The following is a 20,276-nucleotide window of genomic DNA, read 5'->3' as shown; positions in this document are numbered from 1 at the left end:
GGCATGGATACCCTGATAGAACCCATGGGAATGCTGGTACAGACCGCATCACTGAGGTCTCGCGTACTCTCGCACTCATCGACTCATGGACGAGACACGGGAGAGAGATCTCAACGACCAATCAAACTGGACTGTTCGTTTGTCCAGTTCTATCTCACTCGCTCGTGCTGAAGTCACAAAATTGGGGGATGAAAATTCCCCCGAGGTGAGGTGGCTTGTTGAGGCTGGTGAGCTTGCACTGCCACAATTTAGCTCCGCGATGGTGGCTGAGAACTCGATATCAAAACCTCCACCTCAACGCCGAGTATCGAGTAAACAATCGCTTCGCTTCGAAGTATAACGAATTTTCCGCCACAGCTACTTTTCGGCGAACAACCCATTCGATCTGTCTCCCGCATTTTACCGGAAAATCCAATGGCACTTGCAAGGGTGTGATCTTTTCTTGTTTTGAGAAACCCTCTTGTTCTGTGGGCTAGACCTTGATCCTAGCGGGGTCTGCCCCAGCGTGATTGAGATCGAGTCTCTCAATTGGATCCTTAATCAAGCGGGGCATCGCTGATATGCTTTTCCAGCTATTGACTTCGCTAGCTTGACCACAGACTGGAGCCATTCAGACCCCGCTATCAAGCAGGACTGGAGAACGTGGGCTTCGTCTTGCATATTCCCAGCTGTCGTGATTATCTATGAACCAGAAAATTGCTGCAGCTGGAAATAATGCTAGCGGTATTCAGCTAGTCATGCCGAATAATTCCCTCTCTGAACGCCAGCCGCTTGCTACCTGGTGGCGACAATTGTGGGCGTGATATTCCGTAACGTTGCGTGTCGAGGATTTACCCCTCTCTCCCATGAGAAGTATGTTATGTTGCTGAAAAGATAAATATCTGCTTCAGCCACGCTTCTGCATCGGCTCCGTCTGTGTCTTGTCAATGTTCCTTCAGTAGTTACATCCTCTAGCATACAAAGTGGAAATCTACTCTTCCATTGTTTCCAATTATCACCTCAGTTATTTCACTTCTACGTTCTATTTTGCCCTCTACTCTTTGAAAATGTCTTACAACGACAGTAGTGACAGCTATGTGAGTGACATATTTTACTGCCGTTGAGCTCCCCGCAGTCCAATTTTCTTATAATACGTGCAGGCTCGTGGAAGCAGCGGCTACGACGGAGTAAGATCACAATCTCATCTCCCTTGCTGGCCAGCCCATTCCAGTTCCATTTGATGCTTCCCTGATAGCGATATGACAACATTACTAACATCAGCCAGTCTACATCCCGTCGTGATGAGGATAGTTATGGCTCCTCCAACCGCAGGGACGATGATAATTCCTACGGGTCATCAGGCCGTTCTGGCGTAACTGGTTCCTACGGATCTCGGGACGACAGTAGCAACACCAAACGTGACAACGATTCATATGGCTCCAGCAATCGTGACAAAAATGACTCCTATGGCTCTTCCGGCCGTACTGGAGGCTCTGACTCATTCGGGTCGAGCGAGCGTGATAATGAGAGGTCTTATGGCTCCTCTGGTCGCACAGGCAGTGGCAACGACAGCTATGGATCCAGCAACCGCGATGATACCTATGGTTCGTCCACTCGTACGGGGGGAAGCGATTCCTACGGCTCTTCCGATAGAAACAAGAGCTCCTATGGTTCCTCTGGAACCAATAATGACAGCTACGGCAGCAGTAAGAGGGACGACAATGATTCCTACGGATCCTCTAGAAATACTGGAAGAGGGAGTGATTCATATGGCTCTGATAACCAGAATAGAAATGACTCCTCGTACGGGTCCAGCAACAACCGGCGCGATGAGGATGATTCCTACGGTTCCTCCGATCGAAACAAGAGCTCGACTTATGGCTCGACGAGCCGTGGTGATGACAATACTACCACCTATGGGTCTAACACCAGCCGTCGTGATGATGGTGATTCTTATGGTTCTTCTGATCGACACAAGACTTCATATGGTTCCAGCGGGCGTGATGGCGATGATGAGGACAAATACGGGTCGAAGTCCTCGAATAAGTATGGAGATAGGAGCGACTCTGGGGAGTATGGTCAGAAGGGTGAGTTCTGATTTAACAGGGTTCAAGGAGGTTAACGAAATCACTCGGTACCCACCCAACTTTTTATCTCATGACTATCCATTCATTTCTACAAGTTGCATACTAATTATTCATTTGACATAGAAACCATCGCTGATAAGGTAATGGGTAAAGTTGGAGACATGATTGGTGAAAAGATCCAGGAAACCCTAAGTGGAGGAAGTCGACACTAATTGCTCGAATGCGTGGTTCAGTGAGGACTTATGGGGAGAAACCGAATGCCCATCCATCATGTCCCTAAGCCCTGCTCAACCACCATGTGAGCAATCCCTAAACTTGGAGAATATTGGGACCTTTCAAATTTAGTTTATCGTATTAAATTTAGCTTTTGAATATCATTCTTCATCTTCATCATCTTTTCCGTCCTAGCTGCCCTCATTTCGCTTTTTCCTTTGGTTCTTGACACCATAGCTATGTCCACATTCTAGCGGCTTTGTGATATAGCTAACCTCTTGGCTACTACTGCCTATCATGAGGGTTGCAATGACGAGCTGCACAGCACATAGGTCTCTGCTTTATAGTGTGGCATAGCATGCCCTTGAGAAGCTTAACAAACCATCAATGGACTGATGCTTCATGTTCAAATCCCACTGACCTCCAGACAATACCACAAAGAAGCGTACTAACTACATCTCGATCAAGGAGCGCAATTCTAGTAATACTGGTAAGAGTAATATAGTCTTTAGTTATATAAAACCGTCGAATTATAAATATGCAGGATGTATTGTATATGCAACATACCCAGCATCATCATCACTGCGAGACAAATAGATGTAAAATCCATCATAGGGAGGGAAGAGGAGGGCCCAGGTGCCCCTCCTCCTGCTTCGTGCGTCCATTTCTTCAAAGTATGAATTTTTATTCACATTTATTTATTTACAGACGACACTTCACAACTCAGAGAACAAATATATAAAAAAAATACATAAATAAGCCATCATACCACGTCACACAGACGCAATATAGCAACCGAAATAATAATAATAATGACGATAATGATGACAAACCGTTAGCCATTTGCTCCATTCATTTCCCTTTCCTATATTCCGATTTCGCCTCGGAGACGACAAGGACCCTCCTTCTCCTTCATCCAGGTTAAGCGGCAAGGGATTGTCAACAAATCATCCCCCTTCCCAAGGAGTTCAATGGTTAACCCTCGGACCCATGGACTCATTCTTAGTCCCGTAACGTTGGGGAGCCTATAATTTTGTTCGTTAATCCCACACGTTAGATTTTCTTAATTACGTTTTGTGTACTTCTCCCCTTTCATTCACGACCATGATAGATGATGGGTACCCGCACCCTCTCAAAAGGAAAATAGAAAGAAGACAAGGAAAAAACATATAAATAGGGTTGTATATGTATGTATAAATCTTACCTCTGTCTCCTGTACCTCACCCATTTCTAAAATCTTCTTGATGCATGCAACCGTATCCTCCGTCCCGAACTCAGAATCTAGTATGGCATTGCTTGCCGTGTCATGAATACCCTGGGCACCTTGTCTATTGAAACAAAAATATAAACGAAAGGTGTCAACAAGTCACATATCCCCATAATATATGAAGCCAAATAGAAGAGAAAGGGAATGTGAGGGTAGAGAGGGGATGGCAAACATCATACCGATGCGTAATGAAGACCTGGAACCCACTCACGACCTGTGCCAATGGGATCGAATGATCCTTTTTCCATTTCTTCACCATCGCGACGTCGTCGATGAAGACGAGGAAGTCGTCCGTGTTGCCTTTGTAGAAGACTTTGTAGATACCGACGTTTCCGCGAGCCATGATTATTTTGATTTTCTTTTTTGATTTGATTCTGTTGTGTTCGAAGGGGGTAGGAAAGGAGAATTGTTTCATTCGCCCTTATTCGAATAGGTGGGTCGTAGGATAAAGGCAGATTATGAATATAGATGAAGCAGAGGATGAAATTGTTCTCAAAATATAGAGAGCAGCAGGGATTCTTTGGGGCGCCCACTGAGCTAGTTATATAGAGTTCAGTTCAGAGGGAATTCCTTGCTTTCCCAATAACAAGAGGAACTTTCCCTTGTTTTCTCCGAAGGTTTATCAAGGGACAGAGAAACAGTGATGTGGCAAGGCAGGTATAGATATATGTATAAGAGTTGGAGAGCAAGATCAGAACTTGATACTTTTCTCCTTATGTTACCTGGGGGGAAGAAAAACATTAATATGTATACGTACTAGAACACATCTACTCCGATTTGTAGGTTCTCCTTTTGAAAGCGAGGTTTCTGAGAACATCTTAGTGATGTCACTGTCATCCATCCAGTCAACGACGTCATCGGCTCCACCCCGGCTTCCAATGCAGGCGATGTTATTGAGTGACACTGCATTCAAATGGCCTGGTACGTCATAATAGCTCCAACCAATTTCTTCCCTTTAGACTACCCTAAGATGCTCCCCAAAACTATGTGCTGTATAGGAATACTGTATTACTTACACACCATGCAGAATCAACAGGCAATGCTAGGTAGAACTGGGGTGTTTCCCTTGAAAATTGAAACGCTCCATCTCTTCCTGAGTGATGGCTTGTTACGTTCATTCCCGGAGGGACTACTCGCCTCTTTCTTTTCTCCCCGCCCCCTTGATGATCCTTTCCGTTGGTGTGGATCGACACCCCCAAACAAACGGCGGTCGAAATCATCCTTTGCTTCCTCATGAACAATCTCCTGGGTCTTGATAGAATTCGTCCAGGATGAAAAGGTTTCAATAGGTCCTATGTAGTCGTCGATGGAGTTCTCTTCCTTATACGTGGCGGTACGCTCAATAGACTTAGCTGTGATTGTCGTCGTGAGGCTGCTGGATCGCCTGGTGAATGGCCGTCGCGAACTCAGCCGTCTAATAAATGATTCTGCCGATGAGCGTATCAGGTGCTCTCCCCTCCAAGCTGGCATACCAGGGTATGGAAGAACATCACACGTCCAAACATCATAGAGCGCTTTTTCCATGCGAATCCTGTCCTGCCTCTTGGGGCAAAGAACAATGGACTGACGGGCTAATTGTAGGGATTGGGATCTTCCCAGAGTGGATGGCCTTATATAGTTCTCATGGGGTACAGCTTGGGTTCCTTTAATGAGAAGACGGACACAATCTGTGTGCGAAGGCGTAGTAAACAGAGATCCGTGGATTGATGAGCGACGGGTAAGGTCATGGACTTGTCCAGCAAAAACAATTGCGCCAATTGGCTTCATAGCCAGTTGGGTTGTGGAGTATTTCTGCGTAATAATATTTTCATCCAAAGAATTGGGAATCTCCGCTAGTGACTGTCTCAGAAGGTGATCTTTCCAGCTAGAGGCTTCTCTTTCAGAACATCCGGTCAATAGTATTTCAAAAGTTTGCTTCCGGATCTCGAAGACCAATTTCCAGGAGAAAGGGGCATATAAACAGTGGAGACCTGATATCTATTAGTTAGCATATTTTCTGGGGATTTACTAGAATGTAAAATGCCATTACTAACCTATGCAATTATCCGCAGGCTCTACACTAGCTCCCTGAACGAGAATTACTGCAACGGCATTGAATTTTCGATTGTCTTCGCATGGGGCTGCGAGCAGCAAATACTTGCTAAATAGGCAACACAGCATGTATTCGCCGGTTACGCTGTCTTTGGCTTGATATGTAACATGAAGAGCTCCACACACTTTAATAGGTCCAAAATCGTGGAGAACACTACGATCACCCTAGTTCATAAAACAAATTAACCCGTGAAAACAGGCATTTATTACAACTGGTCAAAACTGGATCCATACCTTCCTCGCAAATTCGAGCTTCTCGCCTAGGAGCATGGTTTTCCGAATCCGGTCCTTAGCTACCGGATCCCCAGTAGCACGATTTATGTCCCGTGATACTGACAGCGTCTGTTGTAAGGCTACTTCAATTATAGAGTGTGAGGAAGGGCAATCGGCAACAGGCGTGTTTTTGAGGAGCTCAGCAAGGAATAGCTGATATTTGCAAACCCGTTGGATCGGCTGTGACATGTGATCGTTAGCAGCATCCTTCAGCAACGCCCACAATAAATTAAGAATCAGCACTCACTTTCATCAGAAGATCACCAAGTGTGAAACATTGGTTAGATATGGCTTCACGGGTATTAGTGGAAGCCACATTTTTCAAAAGAGCCTCAATCCCATGATCGAAATCTTGCCAACTCGTTATTGATTTGCGCAACAAGTCTATCTCCTTGGTTACGAGTTGGTATTTGACGCCGTAGTCCTCGTAAACTTTAAATTTCGGAAGCTATAGCAGAAGATAGTGGGTTAGTCTTTGATACAAAAGGGAGTAGTCAAACAGAATAACAGGCGTAAATTTTACCATTGATTGCATTATCTTAGCGACCGCAGCAGCCTCATTTGGTTCTGCTGCCACAGATTTGGAGGATTTAATCCGGGAATCGATAGGTTCACGAAGCTTTCTCGTCGTCACTGACTTTCGATTTGCTCTCGTCAGGCCAGCATCCATGTTGCCAAACTTAATATGCCGTCGCGCAGTCATCCATATCGGGGTTATGACCCTGTCTGACCTAGGCATCGTGCCCTCCAACTTAGCCATAAGATCCTCGTGTAAGCTGATCAGATCGAGCGTGCTCCGCTGCAGTGCTGTTTCGGTGATTCCTAGGGTGGTCAGAACCTTTTTAACGCGTCAGTATTCCAAGAGAAGTAATAAAGTAAGGGTTAACGTGAAGTCAATTTACTTCTACCAGCGCCTTTAGCCCCGCAAGATAGGTGATCTCTGTCTCCAATATCTCTCGTATTACCTGCCGTCTTTGGACAGCACGGTTCCATGCACCTTCATCTAGGGACAGCGTGGATGTCAGCCTGCCGCTCTCCATGGACACCCTTGCATCCGACCCAGAAAAAGCACTGCTGTGGCACGCGCTTCGCTGGGTGCTTGTTTGGGTATTCGTCCGCGGCCGGGTCAGCATGCTTAGGCTTCCCACACTGGCGGTTTTGACGGTGTGGAGATTTGACGAGGATGCAGTGGACGAACGATCTGGCTGGCTTTGGTAAAGCGTTGGGAACATCCTATAACTCTCGTCTTTGCTCTCATCGTCCGGCCACCCCACAACATAGCGTGGAGGAGCATCGTAGTTTGGAGTCCTCCTTTTCCGCATGCTCCTTATCCATCGTTTGAAGCTGTGAGATTCTTGATTGGAAGCTGGAATCAGAGACACGGCAGCGGGCTCTGATACGGAGGATTCACCAAAAGACTGCCCCTGGCGATCTTCCTCCATGCTTCCTCCCATGGAGTTCATGATGGAGGCAATGAATTCAAGATATCCAGACGTGAAACTTTGGTGAATAACCTGGGGGGATAGAGGGAATAGAAGAGAACAAGCGGGTGCAACTGGAAACTGTTGCAGAAAGTTAAGAGACAAAAGAACGTAATGCATCAGATACACGAGGTTGAACGATGGCGACCCGTAAACAGCAGGGTTGAGGAAACCACAACTGGAGAGGCTATCGGGTCATTCCTGCATTGGGAAACAGGATGTGGGAAACAGTAGTACATACGCAGCGTAAGTGTAGATGCGCTATACCTGGATATGCCTATAGATTCATAGGTATAGAAACATTAACTAGCATTTCCGTATCCCCATACCAAGCAGCTACTACTAGCTCTCAGGGACAGATAGGTGGAGGTGCCCACAAGGAAACAAGGCAAACCCTTGCCTGCAGAATTGCAGAATTTCGGGACACTCTCAACTCATTCTATAGAAGAGATGAGAAAGAACATACGTAGAAAGTATGTGTGTAAAACGGCCAAGTATCTAGCTCATGATTTAAGTGTAAGAATTGGGTACTTGATACTGAGTCCCCAAGTGCCAGTAATACCTAAGGCACTTTTGCCAAATCTGTCCACTCTCGTAGCGTCAGACAAAATAATCTCAATGGTGTGACCTGAGAGTTGCCTGCCCCCAAAGTGATTTATTCCCCGTTTCGTATATGCATGTGCTATAATCTGTAGATGAGGATGAAGTTCAGCCAGTAGACAATCTTGGCAACATTGATGATTTATGTAATCAACACCGTAATCCGGAGCTTCTTCTGTGCATTAGCCCCCTCGGTAACACACACAGCCAACGACTCTTCTTTATCTCTTGCTTCAAGAAATATAATTTCCTAGTATCCTCATGAGCTCATGATTGAAGCAACCTAGCAAACCCCCCTCGAAATGGGCATTCCAATGGATGACATTCATGCACCCACGGTGGCCTCAGGCCCCACCTCAACGCCGGGGAGAAATGGCCGCGAGCTGTCGAGCTTGTCTCTAAACGAACTTTTTGATGAAAAGACACGTCTGGAAGCTGAGCTTCAGGCACTTAGCAGCGTTCTTGACTCTGTATGCCAACTTGTTTCTTTCCTACTTCTGGTATAACATATGTCGTTCTCTGAAGGCATTGGTCCCCCCCACCTACAAAAATGGGTTCATCATGGAAATGGGATGAGGAGTAGCTCGCTAATCATGATATGTACTTGATATAGCATGGAGTAAATATGTCGACGAGCTTGTTTACATTCGATGGATACCCCCGTGATGATTTGGATATTGCACAGAGTACGTTTTCCTCCATATTTCTTCCACATTCGCGGCTTTCCCAACTCCACCCCGCACATCTATGGGGTGGTTACAACAAGCGCGAGAACAAACAGACAAAAAACCAGGAATAAATTATACTAAGGCAATCTTGCCTCGCAGTCCGTACGACTCGAGCGCGAATCATCCACCTACGGAACGACTACAAGGACGTCATGACCAAGGTTGAACAGGGCGTTCATGCGCATTTCGCCCGGCTCCAGCAACAGGAGCATCAGCAGCAGCGGCAAGAACAACAGAACGCAAGCTGTCCTCCTACCCCCTTACCCGCCATGGACGATTCAGCCACTACCAGCGCTCGGACGGGGCTTATAGAGACGCCATTTGCGAAGATTAATAGTGTGGCTGAAGGCAGCCCTGCAGCGCAGGCGGGGATTAAAGTCGGGGACCGGATTCGCAGCGTTGGGCACGTTAACTGGATGAATCACGAGAACTTGGCTAAGGTGGCGGAGGTTGTGCAGCGGAATGAAGGGGTATGGTTTTTCTTTTGTCGGTTTATTTCATCTTTAATTTCCAACTCCCCGACCTACTCTTATTCGCTTACTTATCTCCACTAACATATCCATATCCCTCTTTTGTCGATCTAGAACACTGTCTTGATTAAGGTAGTTCGAGGCGATGAATCTGGCGAGACGAAGGATCTCACTTTACAGCTTGTCCCCCGAAAAAACTGGGGAGGTCGCGGGTTGCTGGGATGTCATCTTGCGATAATATGAAACGTGGAAATGAGCAATTTACTTCGAAGTGCCAGTACCATTCGTTTTGTTTGTTTTTCATTCTTAGCCTTCACTTCCTTTTTTTCCCCTTTCTCTCTTCACTTTGATGCTGGCGCGAGGTCGAGAGCTTGACGAAACTTCAATGGGATTTTATAATGTTTGGAGTACCCGGGCTTAGTGTTGTTTCTTTGTAATGACCACTTGATAAAGATTTTAATGTGCTATACGAATTTGTACGGGCGTGCCATCCATCTGTTTTGTATTTGCGCCTTTTTCCCGCTTGCGTTCTTCGTTTTCTAATCTGTTTCCATCCCCCTTCATTCATCAAATTTACTTTTTTCTGCTTCTTTCATTCTCAAAACTTTTTTTGGTGCATTGTTATATAGCCAGTTACGCATTAGAAAGCCAGACTCACGGTTTTTTGTTCACCCAGTGTCCTCAACACGAAAGCAACGACTGGGAGCAAAAGTTAAAATAAAGCAGGTGGCTTTCGCGAAGATTTTGCTTTAAATATTTGTTTAGAGACGCCCTTGTTCATGAAGATATAATTGCAGCAGTTAGGCAACAAAGGAGCTAATAATAAATAATAATAAACTCCGTACGAACTCAAAGCGCCCCAAAGTGCCAATCTTGGGCTTCAAGGGGCATACCTAAGCGCGTTTTGGGCAGAAATGATGCAGCATGTCCACGTGATCTTCTGCCTGCAGACACCGCCTTCCCTTCGCAGTTCCCCTGTCCTTGTCCTCGCGCTGACCAAAAACAACTTTTTTTCTACTTTCCTCACACCAGGTACATAACAATATAACATCAACTCTCCCTGCGAATCGCCATTCCATCTCCCTACATCGCGTAACGTCTCCATTCTATATCATCGATTCCCCATACCCCTTGACTGGCGCTCCCTCTTGGCTTGTCTTCTGTGTTTTTCCTCTGGCACACAAGGCGGCTGACACTGTTTCCGAATTTTCCCTCTAATAAACCCCTCTCTCATCAACGAAAATGGCGGCCCCACCCACCTTCAAGCTCGTTCTCGTTGGAGACGGCGGCACTGGCAAGGTAAGGATGCCATAACCAGCTTGCAACTCCCCGTCTTTCATCATCCTTCATTTCCTGCGTATACGTGCTGGGCTGGGAAATGGGATTCTTTTTCCTTTCCCAGGCGAAACTAGCCCCTCGCCCGATACCCCTCCATAACAACACGTCCCACTGCTAGACAACGACTATGCCAAGTCACCCGACAAATGTTTTTTTCGGGCCTAAACGAGAAATTAGAAAGGAAAAGGAATAGTCAACATGAATAACTTTGCTAACATAGCTCTTCTCTGTTGAAAATAGACCACCTTCGTAAAGCGCCATCTTACTGGTGAATTCGAAAAGAGATACATTGCTACCCTGGGCGTTGAAGTCCACCCCCTCAACTTTCAGACGGTGCGCCACGGTCCCCATCGATTTCTCCAACCCCTTAATATCTTCGCTTGAAAATATGTATATATATATATTCGATTATCGCAACTATCTAACAAGATGTGCGAGGAATAGAATCTGGGGCCTATCCGGTTCGATGTGTGGGATACTGCCGGACAAGAAAAGTTCGGTGGCCTGAGAGATGGTTACTATATTAACGGCCAGTGTGGTATCATCATGTTCGATGTCACTTCCCGCATTACCTACAAGAACGTCCCGTCTTGGCATCGTAAGTCTTCGATAATTTTATTTTGTACATCTCTATTGTTTTGCTGGGTGACACGCCCACCGCATCGAAACCGTTTTCAGTTTTGAAAACTCATCTTCTATCTAGGTGACCTCGTTCGCGTTTGTGAAAATGTACCCATCGTCCTCTGCGGCAACAAGGTCGACGTCAAAGAGCGGAAAGTGAAGGCCAAGACTATCACTTTCCACCGCAAGAAGAACCTCCAATACTACGATATCTCTGCTAAATCCAACTACAACTTTGAGAAACCTTTCTTGTGGCTCGCAAGAAAGCTCGTTGGAAACCCTGGCCTGGTAAGTTTCCACGCCCAAATTGAGAGCTCCAAAGGGAATTATTCTAACATGTCCAAAATCAATAGGAATTCGTTGCCGATATTGCCCTTGCACCACCCGAGGCAACTGTTGACCCGGCTGCGATCGCTGCAGCCGAAGAGGAAATGAGGCAAGCCGCCCAGATGCCTCTTCCTGACGAGGATGATGCCGATTTTTAAATCAGAAGCAAATCAAAATATACATGCTGTAATGGATAAATACGCAAGGAATATATTGGGAGGAAATGGAAAGTTTCAATACAGATGTGTGCTCATAAAACGAGAAACCTTGCGAAGTATTTGAAAGGTGAAAATGGAAAATAATATATGAAAAGTTCTACGTGGTAATGAATTCTGTGGCAGGATGCAAAGAAGCGCTGTGAAGGGAAGAGAGAAAGAGAGGGGGGAGTTGAAGGTCCATGGATGCAGATGACCAAGCGTGGTTGAAGAAAACTATTAAAGAAACAATACAATAAACCAGAGTGTTGATGGGTGGGCCATGAGTGGGCAACCTCAGGGGTTGAAGAAAGCCAAGGGAAAAGAGATGTTACTACTGTATCCTCTCTTTTTTGAAGATTCTTTTGTCTCATTCCTCCCGCCTTATCTTTTTTGTTTTTCATGAATCTTTTTAAAATGTCCTACCAAACCATTCTCCATGTTTTCCCCTTCCTATCCGAAGTAGTCCATCTATTTATTTAGACATCACCATTTGAAGCCTTCATTCTTTCCTAAGTTTGAAACCAACCTGTTTTTTCTGTAGCAATGAACAGTTTTTGTGTTTATTTAATTTCTTTCTCTCTCTTCTGTTGTTCTTTTCCTCTTCCTTTTCTTCAAATATCATTTCTTCGTGTAGGTAGATAACTTACTTGAACGGTTTAACGTCAATTTGAGTGATTTCCCCATTTTATTTTCTTGAAATCCAATCACCCACATCTATAAACTATGGACACACAAAAGGGAATATTCCAACACAGCAGAATACTTCAAACATTGAAACAATTTGAAAAATAGTGACTATATTCTAAACCGCCTATCTATCATCTAGCATAAAAGTATATGGTTATCCAAGTGGAATTAATTGAGCCAATTCAAGCAATAATCTTCACCCCCTTCCTCCCTTTTGCCTTTTTTTTTCTTCTTTTTTGATCCCTTGTTCTAGCCTTGGCCTATCTTGTGACATTTTCTTGTTCATCAGATATATTCTCATACACGCTTTTATTGTGGATGGGTGGCTTCGGTGTGTTATGCTTTTTCAGTACAGAGACAAACTCGTTTACAACTAGTAGATATATAAATGTATGATGATGATGATGAAATGTATACTACCCAAGGCTGAGTCTGTTAAACATGATTTAAAAACAAAATACGCCTCTCAGAATTAACTCCTGTGAACGGGTATTTCGGTATGTAACGAATTGCCAAGTGAGGATATATCAATATCCTCAGTGTTTGATCGTTTCTTTCTTTCTTTCTTTCTATATATATTTTTCTTCTCATTATATTCATTAGATTCAATCAATGGGAATAAGATAATGGCTATATTATTGCCCCAGCGTCCGAACATTTACTTTATCGTGGGATATTCATCTCTTCTGAAAATGTAAATAGGCGAACAAGTAAGTAGAAATCACCTGTTCGGGTGGGTATGGTTTAACGCGCAGCTAGCTACAGTAGTTTTGGGATTTACAAGAGGGCTGGACCGACTCGAGAAAAATTACCCTGACGAAAAGTCAGTAAAATGAAAACTCACTTGGGTATATCGTATTGCTGCTCCAGCAATCGATAAAACCCGGTTGGGAGAATCCTCAGCGATCTTCCTCTAGAAAAACTCTCCAATAACGTATCTGTCGGTTTCCATTGCCTGTATCATCTAGTGAAGGAAAAAGAATGAGAATTAGACCCGGAAAATAAAGCGGAATGTGCAAATAAGACAAATAAAAGGACGGAAAGGCGCTGGCAGTTTTTTTTTGTGTGTGTGTGTGTGTGTGTGTGTGGAGTTGAAAGTGATAATATGTTCAGGGAAACCAAAGAAGAATTCATTAAGATAGGGTAGAAAATAGAAGAAAAGGAACACGAAGAATCAATGAAGTAGAGAAGGGTTATTAAGCCCGCATTTTCTCTTATTCGCAAAAAAAAGGGGGGGAAGGATTAGATACAATAAAATATTTAAACGGAAGGCTTTTTGAGGGTGAAAAAATCATACTATGGAAGAGAGGATCAAGTAGAGTGGTTTTCGGGGGGGGGGGGGGGGGGGGGGGGGTGGTTTCATAAAATTACGCTTGCAATAAGTGGACGATAAACCGCTTCGAAAGGAAGTAAATGGATCGGTGAGTTAAAAGCATAGTAATCTAGAAACAAGTGGATGGATCGGAATAAGTGGAAAGGAAAAGAGGTATACTGGTATAGAATTGGTGAGGATGGTTGTAGGACTCGATCTAAGGGTCCTTCGCGGGTTCCCGATACCTATGTTCTTCATTCTCCATGTTTTTGTGTTGTTGTATTCTAGATATCTAGTTTTGAAGTTGGACAAGATGCAGGAACGCGTTTACGCCGCGAAGATCGCACGGCTCGAAAGTATGTCTGTCGCCAATGAATAAATTCTTAAGTTGGTGCAGCGACTCCCTACCGTTCCCAAAAGTATTAGTAAAATGGTTATGTTTATGAGTCTCAGGCAAGAATAGTCATATCAAAAATCCCCAAAACGGAGCGAATATAGAAACTTACGAAAAGGAAGGCGAGTTCCCGTGTATTCAGGCGCCCAATTGACTTGCTTGCCGTCTCATCCAATGCCCCCTCGATCAAAGCACGCTTCCGATCCTGCAGCTCAAGGATACGGTCTTCAACTGTTTTGTGCACGAGGATGCGATGCACCATTACCGGTCGCATTTGACCAATGCGATGTGCACGATCGATGGCCTGCTCCTCAAGGTATGGATTCCAGAATGGATCGAGAATGATGACCTGCGAAGCCGCGACGAGGTTCAGCCCTGAGTTCCCAGCTTTCAGTGAAATAAGCATGATTGTATGGTTTTGACTGTCAGAGAACCGAAGAACGGCTTCGTTACGGTGGCTGGGCTGCATACTGCCGTCGTATCTGCAGTAGCCCCACCCTTCCCTTTCAATGGGAACTTGAAGAAGGTCGAGTAGGGATGTGAACTGGCTGAATACGATAGTTTTCTCTGGTTTATCATCACCTTCGGGAATGCGGGATTGAATATCTCGGAGAATCTCCATTGTTTTCTCGATTTTAGCACTGGTCACCCAGTTATCGGTGAGATAGCGCATATATTCTCTTTTTGCCTCGACGCTTCTCGCCGCGTTTTTCTTTAGCTGTGGAAGAGACTTCCTTTCGACTGCTTTGCCCTTGCCCTTTCCGATATCATCGCTGTCTTCATTACCAGTGAGCACTGGTCCAGGAGTCTCCTCCCCATCTGCATCAGTAGAGTCGAGACAGAATACTTTTGTGAAGGAAACATGATCAGTTATCTTCTTGGGATCGATTAATGTGCGACATTGGGGACACTTGATGCAAACATATCCATCATTGCCTTGCATCAGTCCTCGAGCAGGGTCTGATATTATCGCAAAACACTCAGCGCAAGTGCTGTGGCCGCACGGGAAGAAAATGACCGCATTTTCCGCCACATCGATACAAACTGGGCATTCCAAATCCGCACTGTCCCTGAGACGAGCGACTACATTCGGCTGGAACCGTTTAGCGTTCTCAATCAGATCAATTTTAGCTGTTGCAGCATTTGCCTCCACTCCCAAATCGTCGATCAAGTGAGGATGACAGCATGCCTGCCGTAGTCGGAGAAGCAACACAAGAATATTGGAGTAATTGCGTCCGATAGTGCCTTCATCAAGATACCTATTAAACCTAATCTGCGTTTTGGACTCCAGTCCTTCGTAAAGTGACTTTTCATCTTCGCTGAACACCGCATATGTCTTCTCAGTGGTCCGAGGGGGTAAATGTAAAATCATTTTCCCATCAATTTTCGAAGATTTTGTCCGGCGTAAAAGTATCGCTTTCAACAGAGCCTGAAATTGTTGCATGGGAGGATAATTGGGGGGTATATCATTGCGTTGCAATTGGTTAGTAAATGTCTACATGCAATTGTTAGCGCTCTAGGAATTGTAGGGAAACAGTCAAATAGCCAGCGTCATGTCACCCACAGAATTAAATTTTTCTAAAACATTGTACGGCCCGATTCTCAAGAACTTAATCAGGGAGTAAAGCTCCGACACATTGTTCATCATTGGAGTGCCAGTCATGCACCACCGATAGGTTGATTTCAGACGATAGCACGCCTGAGCTGCTCTGGTGGCTTTATTTCGGATGCATTGTGCCTCGTCAACAATTACCCGGTACCACACACTGCGCTCCCCGAGAAGCGGCAATGAAAACATATCCGCTGAGTCATAATATGGATGGGCAAGTTGGTTCTCAGTCAACATTTCCCTTGAATACTCCAGTCTTTTAAGCTCCGAAGACAAGGTGCCGTAGGTGGTAAGAACAACATCGTACTTTTTCAAATTGCAATACTTTGCACCTCGCTCGTTATGTAGGATGAAGACTCTCAGTTGGTGGTTTGGCTTTAGCATTCGTTCAATTTCCCGCTTCCATTGTTGGATCAGCGCAACAGGCGCTACTATGAGGGTCGTTTTTTGCTCTGGGTCTTTCGAGGGTCGGGAAACTATGAGGGCCAAAGCTTGTATGGTCTTTCCCAGGCCCATGTCATCTGCCAGAATTCCGCCTCGGTTGGAGCATTCTTCCATAGATTTCATCCAGGCCAATCCAAGTTTTTGGTGTTCCATCAAGTTGAACCGTAGCGCCTCCGGCGTGCCTTCGCGATTACAGTCAAGATCCTGGTCAGGCCGAATATTTTCCAAGAGCTTCTTCAGTTCCTCCGTCGTTGTTTTGGGTGTTATCTGTTCGTAGATCGTTGACTTGAAGTTACTGCAAGCAAAACATGGTTAGAAATCACAATTTTTAGTCTATCTCAATGATGTTATGCGCGTCATGCAAATCTATGCGCCTACCTCGAATTCATGCCGTGTGTTTCTAATTCTGATGAAGCCTTGGATATTAAATCAACAACTCCGTCAAGGTAACCGTTTGAATATCCATTAGGGACTGGGTTACGGAGATCATTTTCGAAAGGAGAAGATTGGTAACCAAGCGTGCCAATTGGATTATATGTGGCACCTAGTTGAGCCCTGAGAATATTCGGGTTTTCGGAAGCCGTGGAATTGATGGAATATGTTGGATATCCAATCCCCTGGTCTCGGGGCATGGTGCCATTTTTATACTGAGAAAGGGTAGAGAAGCTGGAAGACGTTGCATCTATGACATCAGCCTTTGACCAATGTCCCCTCATGTCTGAAGTGTTGGAGCGTGGATTATGCCTTGATGAAGCTGAACGGCTCGAGGAGGCATAAACAGCTTTCGGGTATACCTCTTCAAGTTCACTGTCACTAGTTATTTCGATGTAGCTTTCGTTAAATTTAGATGAATTCCCTTCACCATGGACAGGCAATGTTGAGTGATATTTTGCGTTTAGGGGCTTCTTTGAGAAGTTCTGCATGGACGTACTGGAGCTAGATGCATAGAACTCTTCATTCCAGTGTTGCTGCAATGACCTAGCGTATTCCTCATCCAGGCGTTCTTGCTCCTTCTTTTTTTTAAGCCAATTCTCAGCTTCACGCTGCTCACGTTCTATCTCTTCAAAATCATCAGGGAATGCAAAAAGCTCACTTAACGGCAAGTCGCTCGGGGCAGCCGATGGGCCACCATCATCTCCTGGAATTAGAGTAGTTTTCCGCGACTTCGGTCCGGCAAACCCATGATTGGCAGATAAGCTTGTGTCAGTTGCAGTTCGGGGGCGTTTGCGGTTTGACGAGAGTTGACCATTTGCATCTGGTGACGGTGCATCTCCTGCCTCATTGGTATGGGCATCCTGACGTGAGTTGGGTAAAGTAATAGGAACGTCCAAATTAGCAGAGTCTCCTAGTTGAGGAGGATCATCATCATCATCGTTCGTCGTTGACCTTGCGGCCAATTCTAACAGATCCTGATCCTGGTCCTGGAAGCTCGTCTGCGATAAACGATTAGAGGCAGCCGACGACCAAGGTCCAGGGGGGTTTGGGCGTATCGGAATATCCTCGACTTCAATGAGCCTGCGTTGTATAGCAGCCAGCGCTGGCTCCGAGGATGTTATTGACCGAGGATCAGAGTCTCCCGAGTCAACTCGTTGGAGACCGAGGTCGAACATATCCTCGTCGGAGAGTGGATACTCATCCTGGATATCACCCACAGATAGCACCTTTGGACTTGTAGCATTCCTAAAGAGGAAGATATCTTCGGCCTCGATATCATCGTACATAAAGTTGAGAAAGTGGTCGTCGCCTGGCTCCATGGCTCGAAAAAGTCGTTGGTATTTCGGGACAATTTTGAAGCTCTTCGAGATGGAATTAGCGTGACACCGCTTTAAATAGCTAAGCAATGAGTAGATGGATAGAGGTCAGGCTGATCGTAGTTTGCCTTCTCCAACGCTTCAGTTGAGACTGGGAGGGGGGCTGCATGCAAGGCTCAGGCGACGTGTTGAGTCGGACATCATGTGGTTCAACTGGATACGCTCAAGAATTCGAGAAACCGGAGGAATGGCGATCTTGACCAGGCGCTTGTTCCTGGTTTGTCAAGCAATGCGAACCTTGCCGCGGCCTGAATGTGAGGGAGTGGGAGGGAGAGAAGGGCTTTGTCGCGCAAGCTGTACGGTGACGTTGGAGAGCTGAGGACGTGGGTTGGGAATCGTGAAATAAAATAAATATCAGGCAAAAAAAGAAAGAAAAAAAAATCTAGTTGGTGCTTATCCCAAGGTTCAACAAGCACGACACAGGGGAGGGATGGTCTGCTTCGTGTTGCTGAAGGGCGCAAGTCCCCATGGATGTGCTCCTGGTGAATTCTTTACTTCTTATTATCCTTCATCTCCAGCCTCATTGAATCGGTGTTTTCATCATTTACTGCCTGGACTCCGTAGCGCGCACAATGGATACCAATACCCGATTTCCCGGGACCGGCAATTCTTAGGCGAAGACGCTCTCTACCTCGAGCCTACCGCATCGTCAGGCAAAGTCGAAGCTGTCGAAGATGGTCTTCGGGACTGGGCTTCTCCTCTTCGATTCAGGGTCCTCAACTGTCGCTTGTTGGCTGTGTGTGGAAGTCCGTTGATTGTTTGCTTCTTCCGCCGCCTGGATCCATGGATGATACCTAGCAACTATGTGGTTGCATTGAAATTTCGGCTTCTTACAGCACATGAATGTGAGATGTCTACAGGTTGGTATCCATGGATTCATAAACATAAATATTTCTGCTCGGGCCAACAGGAGGAGTAGCCCAAGTAAACTGTAAGTATATGTCCAGTGCGTGCAAGCCTATCCGCCTCCAACTCTATTATCCAGCGTCGCAGATCCTCGAACTATAATTCCCACTATGAGTGCAAAGGGGCGGGATATCGTGTTGAACAGGGCGCCCGAACGAGACGACAAAATCTTGGAGACGGACCACGATATTCCACGCCCTTCGCAAAGCCTTCTTCCTTCGCCCTCCCTGGCATCCTTCACAGATATGTCAAAGCTCTTGGGTCTGACCCACTCGGCTGGCCCCCTGTCTCATTTGGCCATCCGAGGTTCAATCATGGCCTCTGGCTGACAATTCTCGACTCTTCAGGCCCATTCAAACTTCCAAGGTTGCTCCATCCATTCCCAGGCTGCACGCGATGTCGCGCGTTTAAGAATTCACGTTGGAAAAACGCGTTGGAATGGCCAAGAAATCGACCCAAGGCGTCGTGGTGCCCAGCACAGTTTTAGCCTGGTTCACAACAGGCATGGTGGCATGGTGGCTGCTGGGATAGGACAACGTGCAGGATGCCGCAAGACGCTAAGTCGATCTCGTCTGCGCGGAGCCATCCCATCCCAGCCACTGAGCGCGCTGATGTTCCGGTGGGCATCGTGGTTTACGAAACACGGCCCCAGCACTGGGACCCAGCAGCGGAGAGAGGGAGCAGGGGCTGGGAAACCAAGGTCTCTCCACAGGCCATCGAGGGGTCACAACCTCAGCGAAAGTTCTTCAACTTTTCAGTTCCCACCACTCATCGCGTCGGGATACCTCTTCACGCCCGTGCCATTCTCGCGATTATCCATCGAACTTTCTTTCTGCAAAACAATCCGTTGCTTTTGGTGTCTCCCTAGACCGCTGTTTCTCAGCGAACAGTTCTTGTTTTGAACCCCGACTCTGACTCGCGCTATGCGACACGAAAACTGAAAGGAACAGGAGCCGAAGACGACGCTTCTTGCATCCTTCTGGCGCGGTGTTCTGGCGTCACTGAGGGGCTTCTTGGGCATCCGGGGCGCAGGGTAGCCATGGCCTGGCTCTCCGGGCCCTATAATGTCATGTATGCCCGATTTCTCAGTCTCTTTTTTGTTGTTTCAATATGTTTTGAAACATTTTTTTCTGTGTGTACCGTCCAGTGAGACACCGGCTTGGGCAGTTTTTGTGCCAATTTTCTCTCTCTCATTTGCCCACACAAAAGCCCAACTCGAAGTCTCGGGTATACTTCATGACCGCACCCCAGTTTCCGAGTACTTTTTTATTTCATTTCTACACAGAAAAGCACAAGTAGGGTGATATTATAATTACATATAAAAGCAACGGGCAATTAACCAGCGTCAACTTTGGTCTTAACGGAGCGAAGCGCTTTTTCTCAAACTGTATGCGAAAATAGATCCTTCTCATACTATTTTTGGTTCTTTATCCACATCCGT

At 45.9% G+C, this 20,276-nt stretch overlaps 7 protein-coding genes across 7 annotated transcripts; 3 read left to right on the top strand and 4 right to left on the bottom strand.

Moving 5' to 3' along the window:
• Window positions 1-959: 959 nt before the first annotated feature.
• HCBG_02772 (uncharacterized protein) lies at window positions 960-2,458 on the top strand (the record flags this gene model as incomplete). The annotated part of the gene is made up of 4 exons (XM_045429821.1): window positions 960-1,076; window positions 1,140-1,166; window positions 1,265-2,066; window positions 2,190-2,458. 4 exons carry the CDS (start codon window positions 1,047-1,049, stop codon window positions 2,276-2,278), a joined length of 948 nt encoding a protein of 315 aa, XP_045289716.1.
• Window positions 2,459-2,956: 498 nt separating this feature from the next.
• On the bottom strand, window positions 2,957-4,198 carry HCBG_02771 (uncharacterized protein; the record flags this gene model as incomplete). Its single annotated transcript, XM_045429820.1, has 4 exons — window positions 2,957-3,304; window positions 3,484-3,607; window positions 3,726-3,966; window positions 4,080-4,198. 3 exons carry the CDS (start codon window positions 3,959-3,961, stop codon window positions 3,248-3,250), a joined length of 417 nt encoding a protein of 138 aa, XP_045289715.1.
• A 377-nt stretch (window positions 4,199-4,575) lies between these two features.
• HCBG_02770 (uncharacterized protein) lies at window positions 4,576-7,373 on the bottom strand (the record flags this gene model as incomplete). The annotated part of the gene is made up of 6 exons (XM_045429819.1): window positions 4,576-5,516; window positions 5,580-5,802; window positions 5,872-6,090; window positions 6,158-6,358; window positions 6,434-6,748; window positions 6,813-7,373. 6 exons carry the CDS (start codon window positions 7,371-7,373, stop codon window positions 4,576-4,578), a joined length of 2,460 nt encoding a protein of 819 aa, XP_045289714.1.
• A 932-nt stretch (window positions 7,374-8,305) lies between these two features.
• On the top strand, window positions 8,306-9,859 carry HCBG_02769 (uncharacterized protein; the record flags this gene model as incomplete). The annotated part of the gene is made up of 4 exons (XM_045429818.1): window positions 8,306-8,461; window positions 8,605-8,677; window positions 8,819-9,189; window positions 9,304-9,859. 4 exons carry the CDS (start codon window positions 8,306-8,308, stop codon window positions 9,430-9,432), a joined length of 729 nt encoding a protein of 242 aa, XP_045289713.1.
• Window positions 9,860-10,227: 368 nt separating this feature from the next.
• HCBG_02768 (GTP-binding nuclear protein GSP1/Ran) lies at window positions 10,228-12,188 on the top strand (the record flags this gene model as incomplete). The annotated part of the gene is made up of 5 exons (XM_045429817.1): window positions 10,228-10,488; window positions 10,768-10,860; window positions 10,972-11,125; window positions 11,231-11,436; window positions 11,502-12,188. 5 exons carry the CDS (start codon window positions 10,432-10,434, stop codon window positions 11,631-11,633), a joined length of 642 nt encoding a protein of 213 aa, XP_045289712.1.
• Window positions 12,189-13,888: 1,700 nt separating this feature from the next.
• Window positions 13,889-17,872, bottom strand: HCBG_02767 (RING-13 finger domain-containing protein; the record flags this gene model as incomplete). Its single annotated transcript, XM_045429816.1, has 4 exons — window positions 13,889-13,963; window positions 14,178-15,560; window positions 15,630-16,413; window positions 16,497-17,872. 4 exons carry the CDS (start codon window positions 17,870-17,872, stop codon window positions 13,889-13,891), a joined length of 3,618 nt encoding a protein of 1,205 aa, XP_045289711.1.
• Window positions 17,873-19,589: 1,717 nt separating this feature from the next.
• On the bottom strand, window positions 19,590-20,073 carry HCBG_02766 (uncharacterized protein; the record flags this gene model as incomplete). Its single annotated transcript, XM_045429815.1, has 2 exons — window positions 19,590-19,894; window positions 20,040-20,073. 2 exons carry the CDS (start codon window positions 20,071-20,073, stop codon window positions 19,590-19,592), a joined length of 339 nt encoding a protein of 112 aa, XP_045289710.1.
• Between the last annotated feature and the right edge of the window lie 203 nt (window positions 20,074-20,276).

This window comes from Histoplasma capsulatum, assembly GCF_000150115.1.
Source record: "Histoplasma capsulatum G186AR genomic scaffold supercont2.3, whole genome shotgun sequence".
In the NCBI taxonomy this organism is placed as follows: Eukaryota; Fungi; Ascomycota; class Eurotiomycetes; order Onygenales; family Ajellomycetaceae; genus Histoplasma; species Histoplasma capsulatum.
The sequence above is the reverse complement of the archived record's forward strand: the minus strand, read 5'-3'. Positions and strand labels throughout refer to the sequence as shown.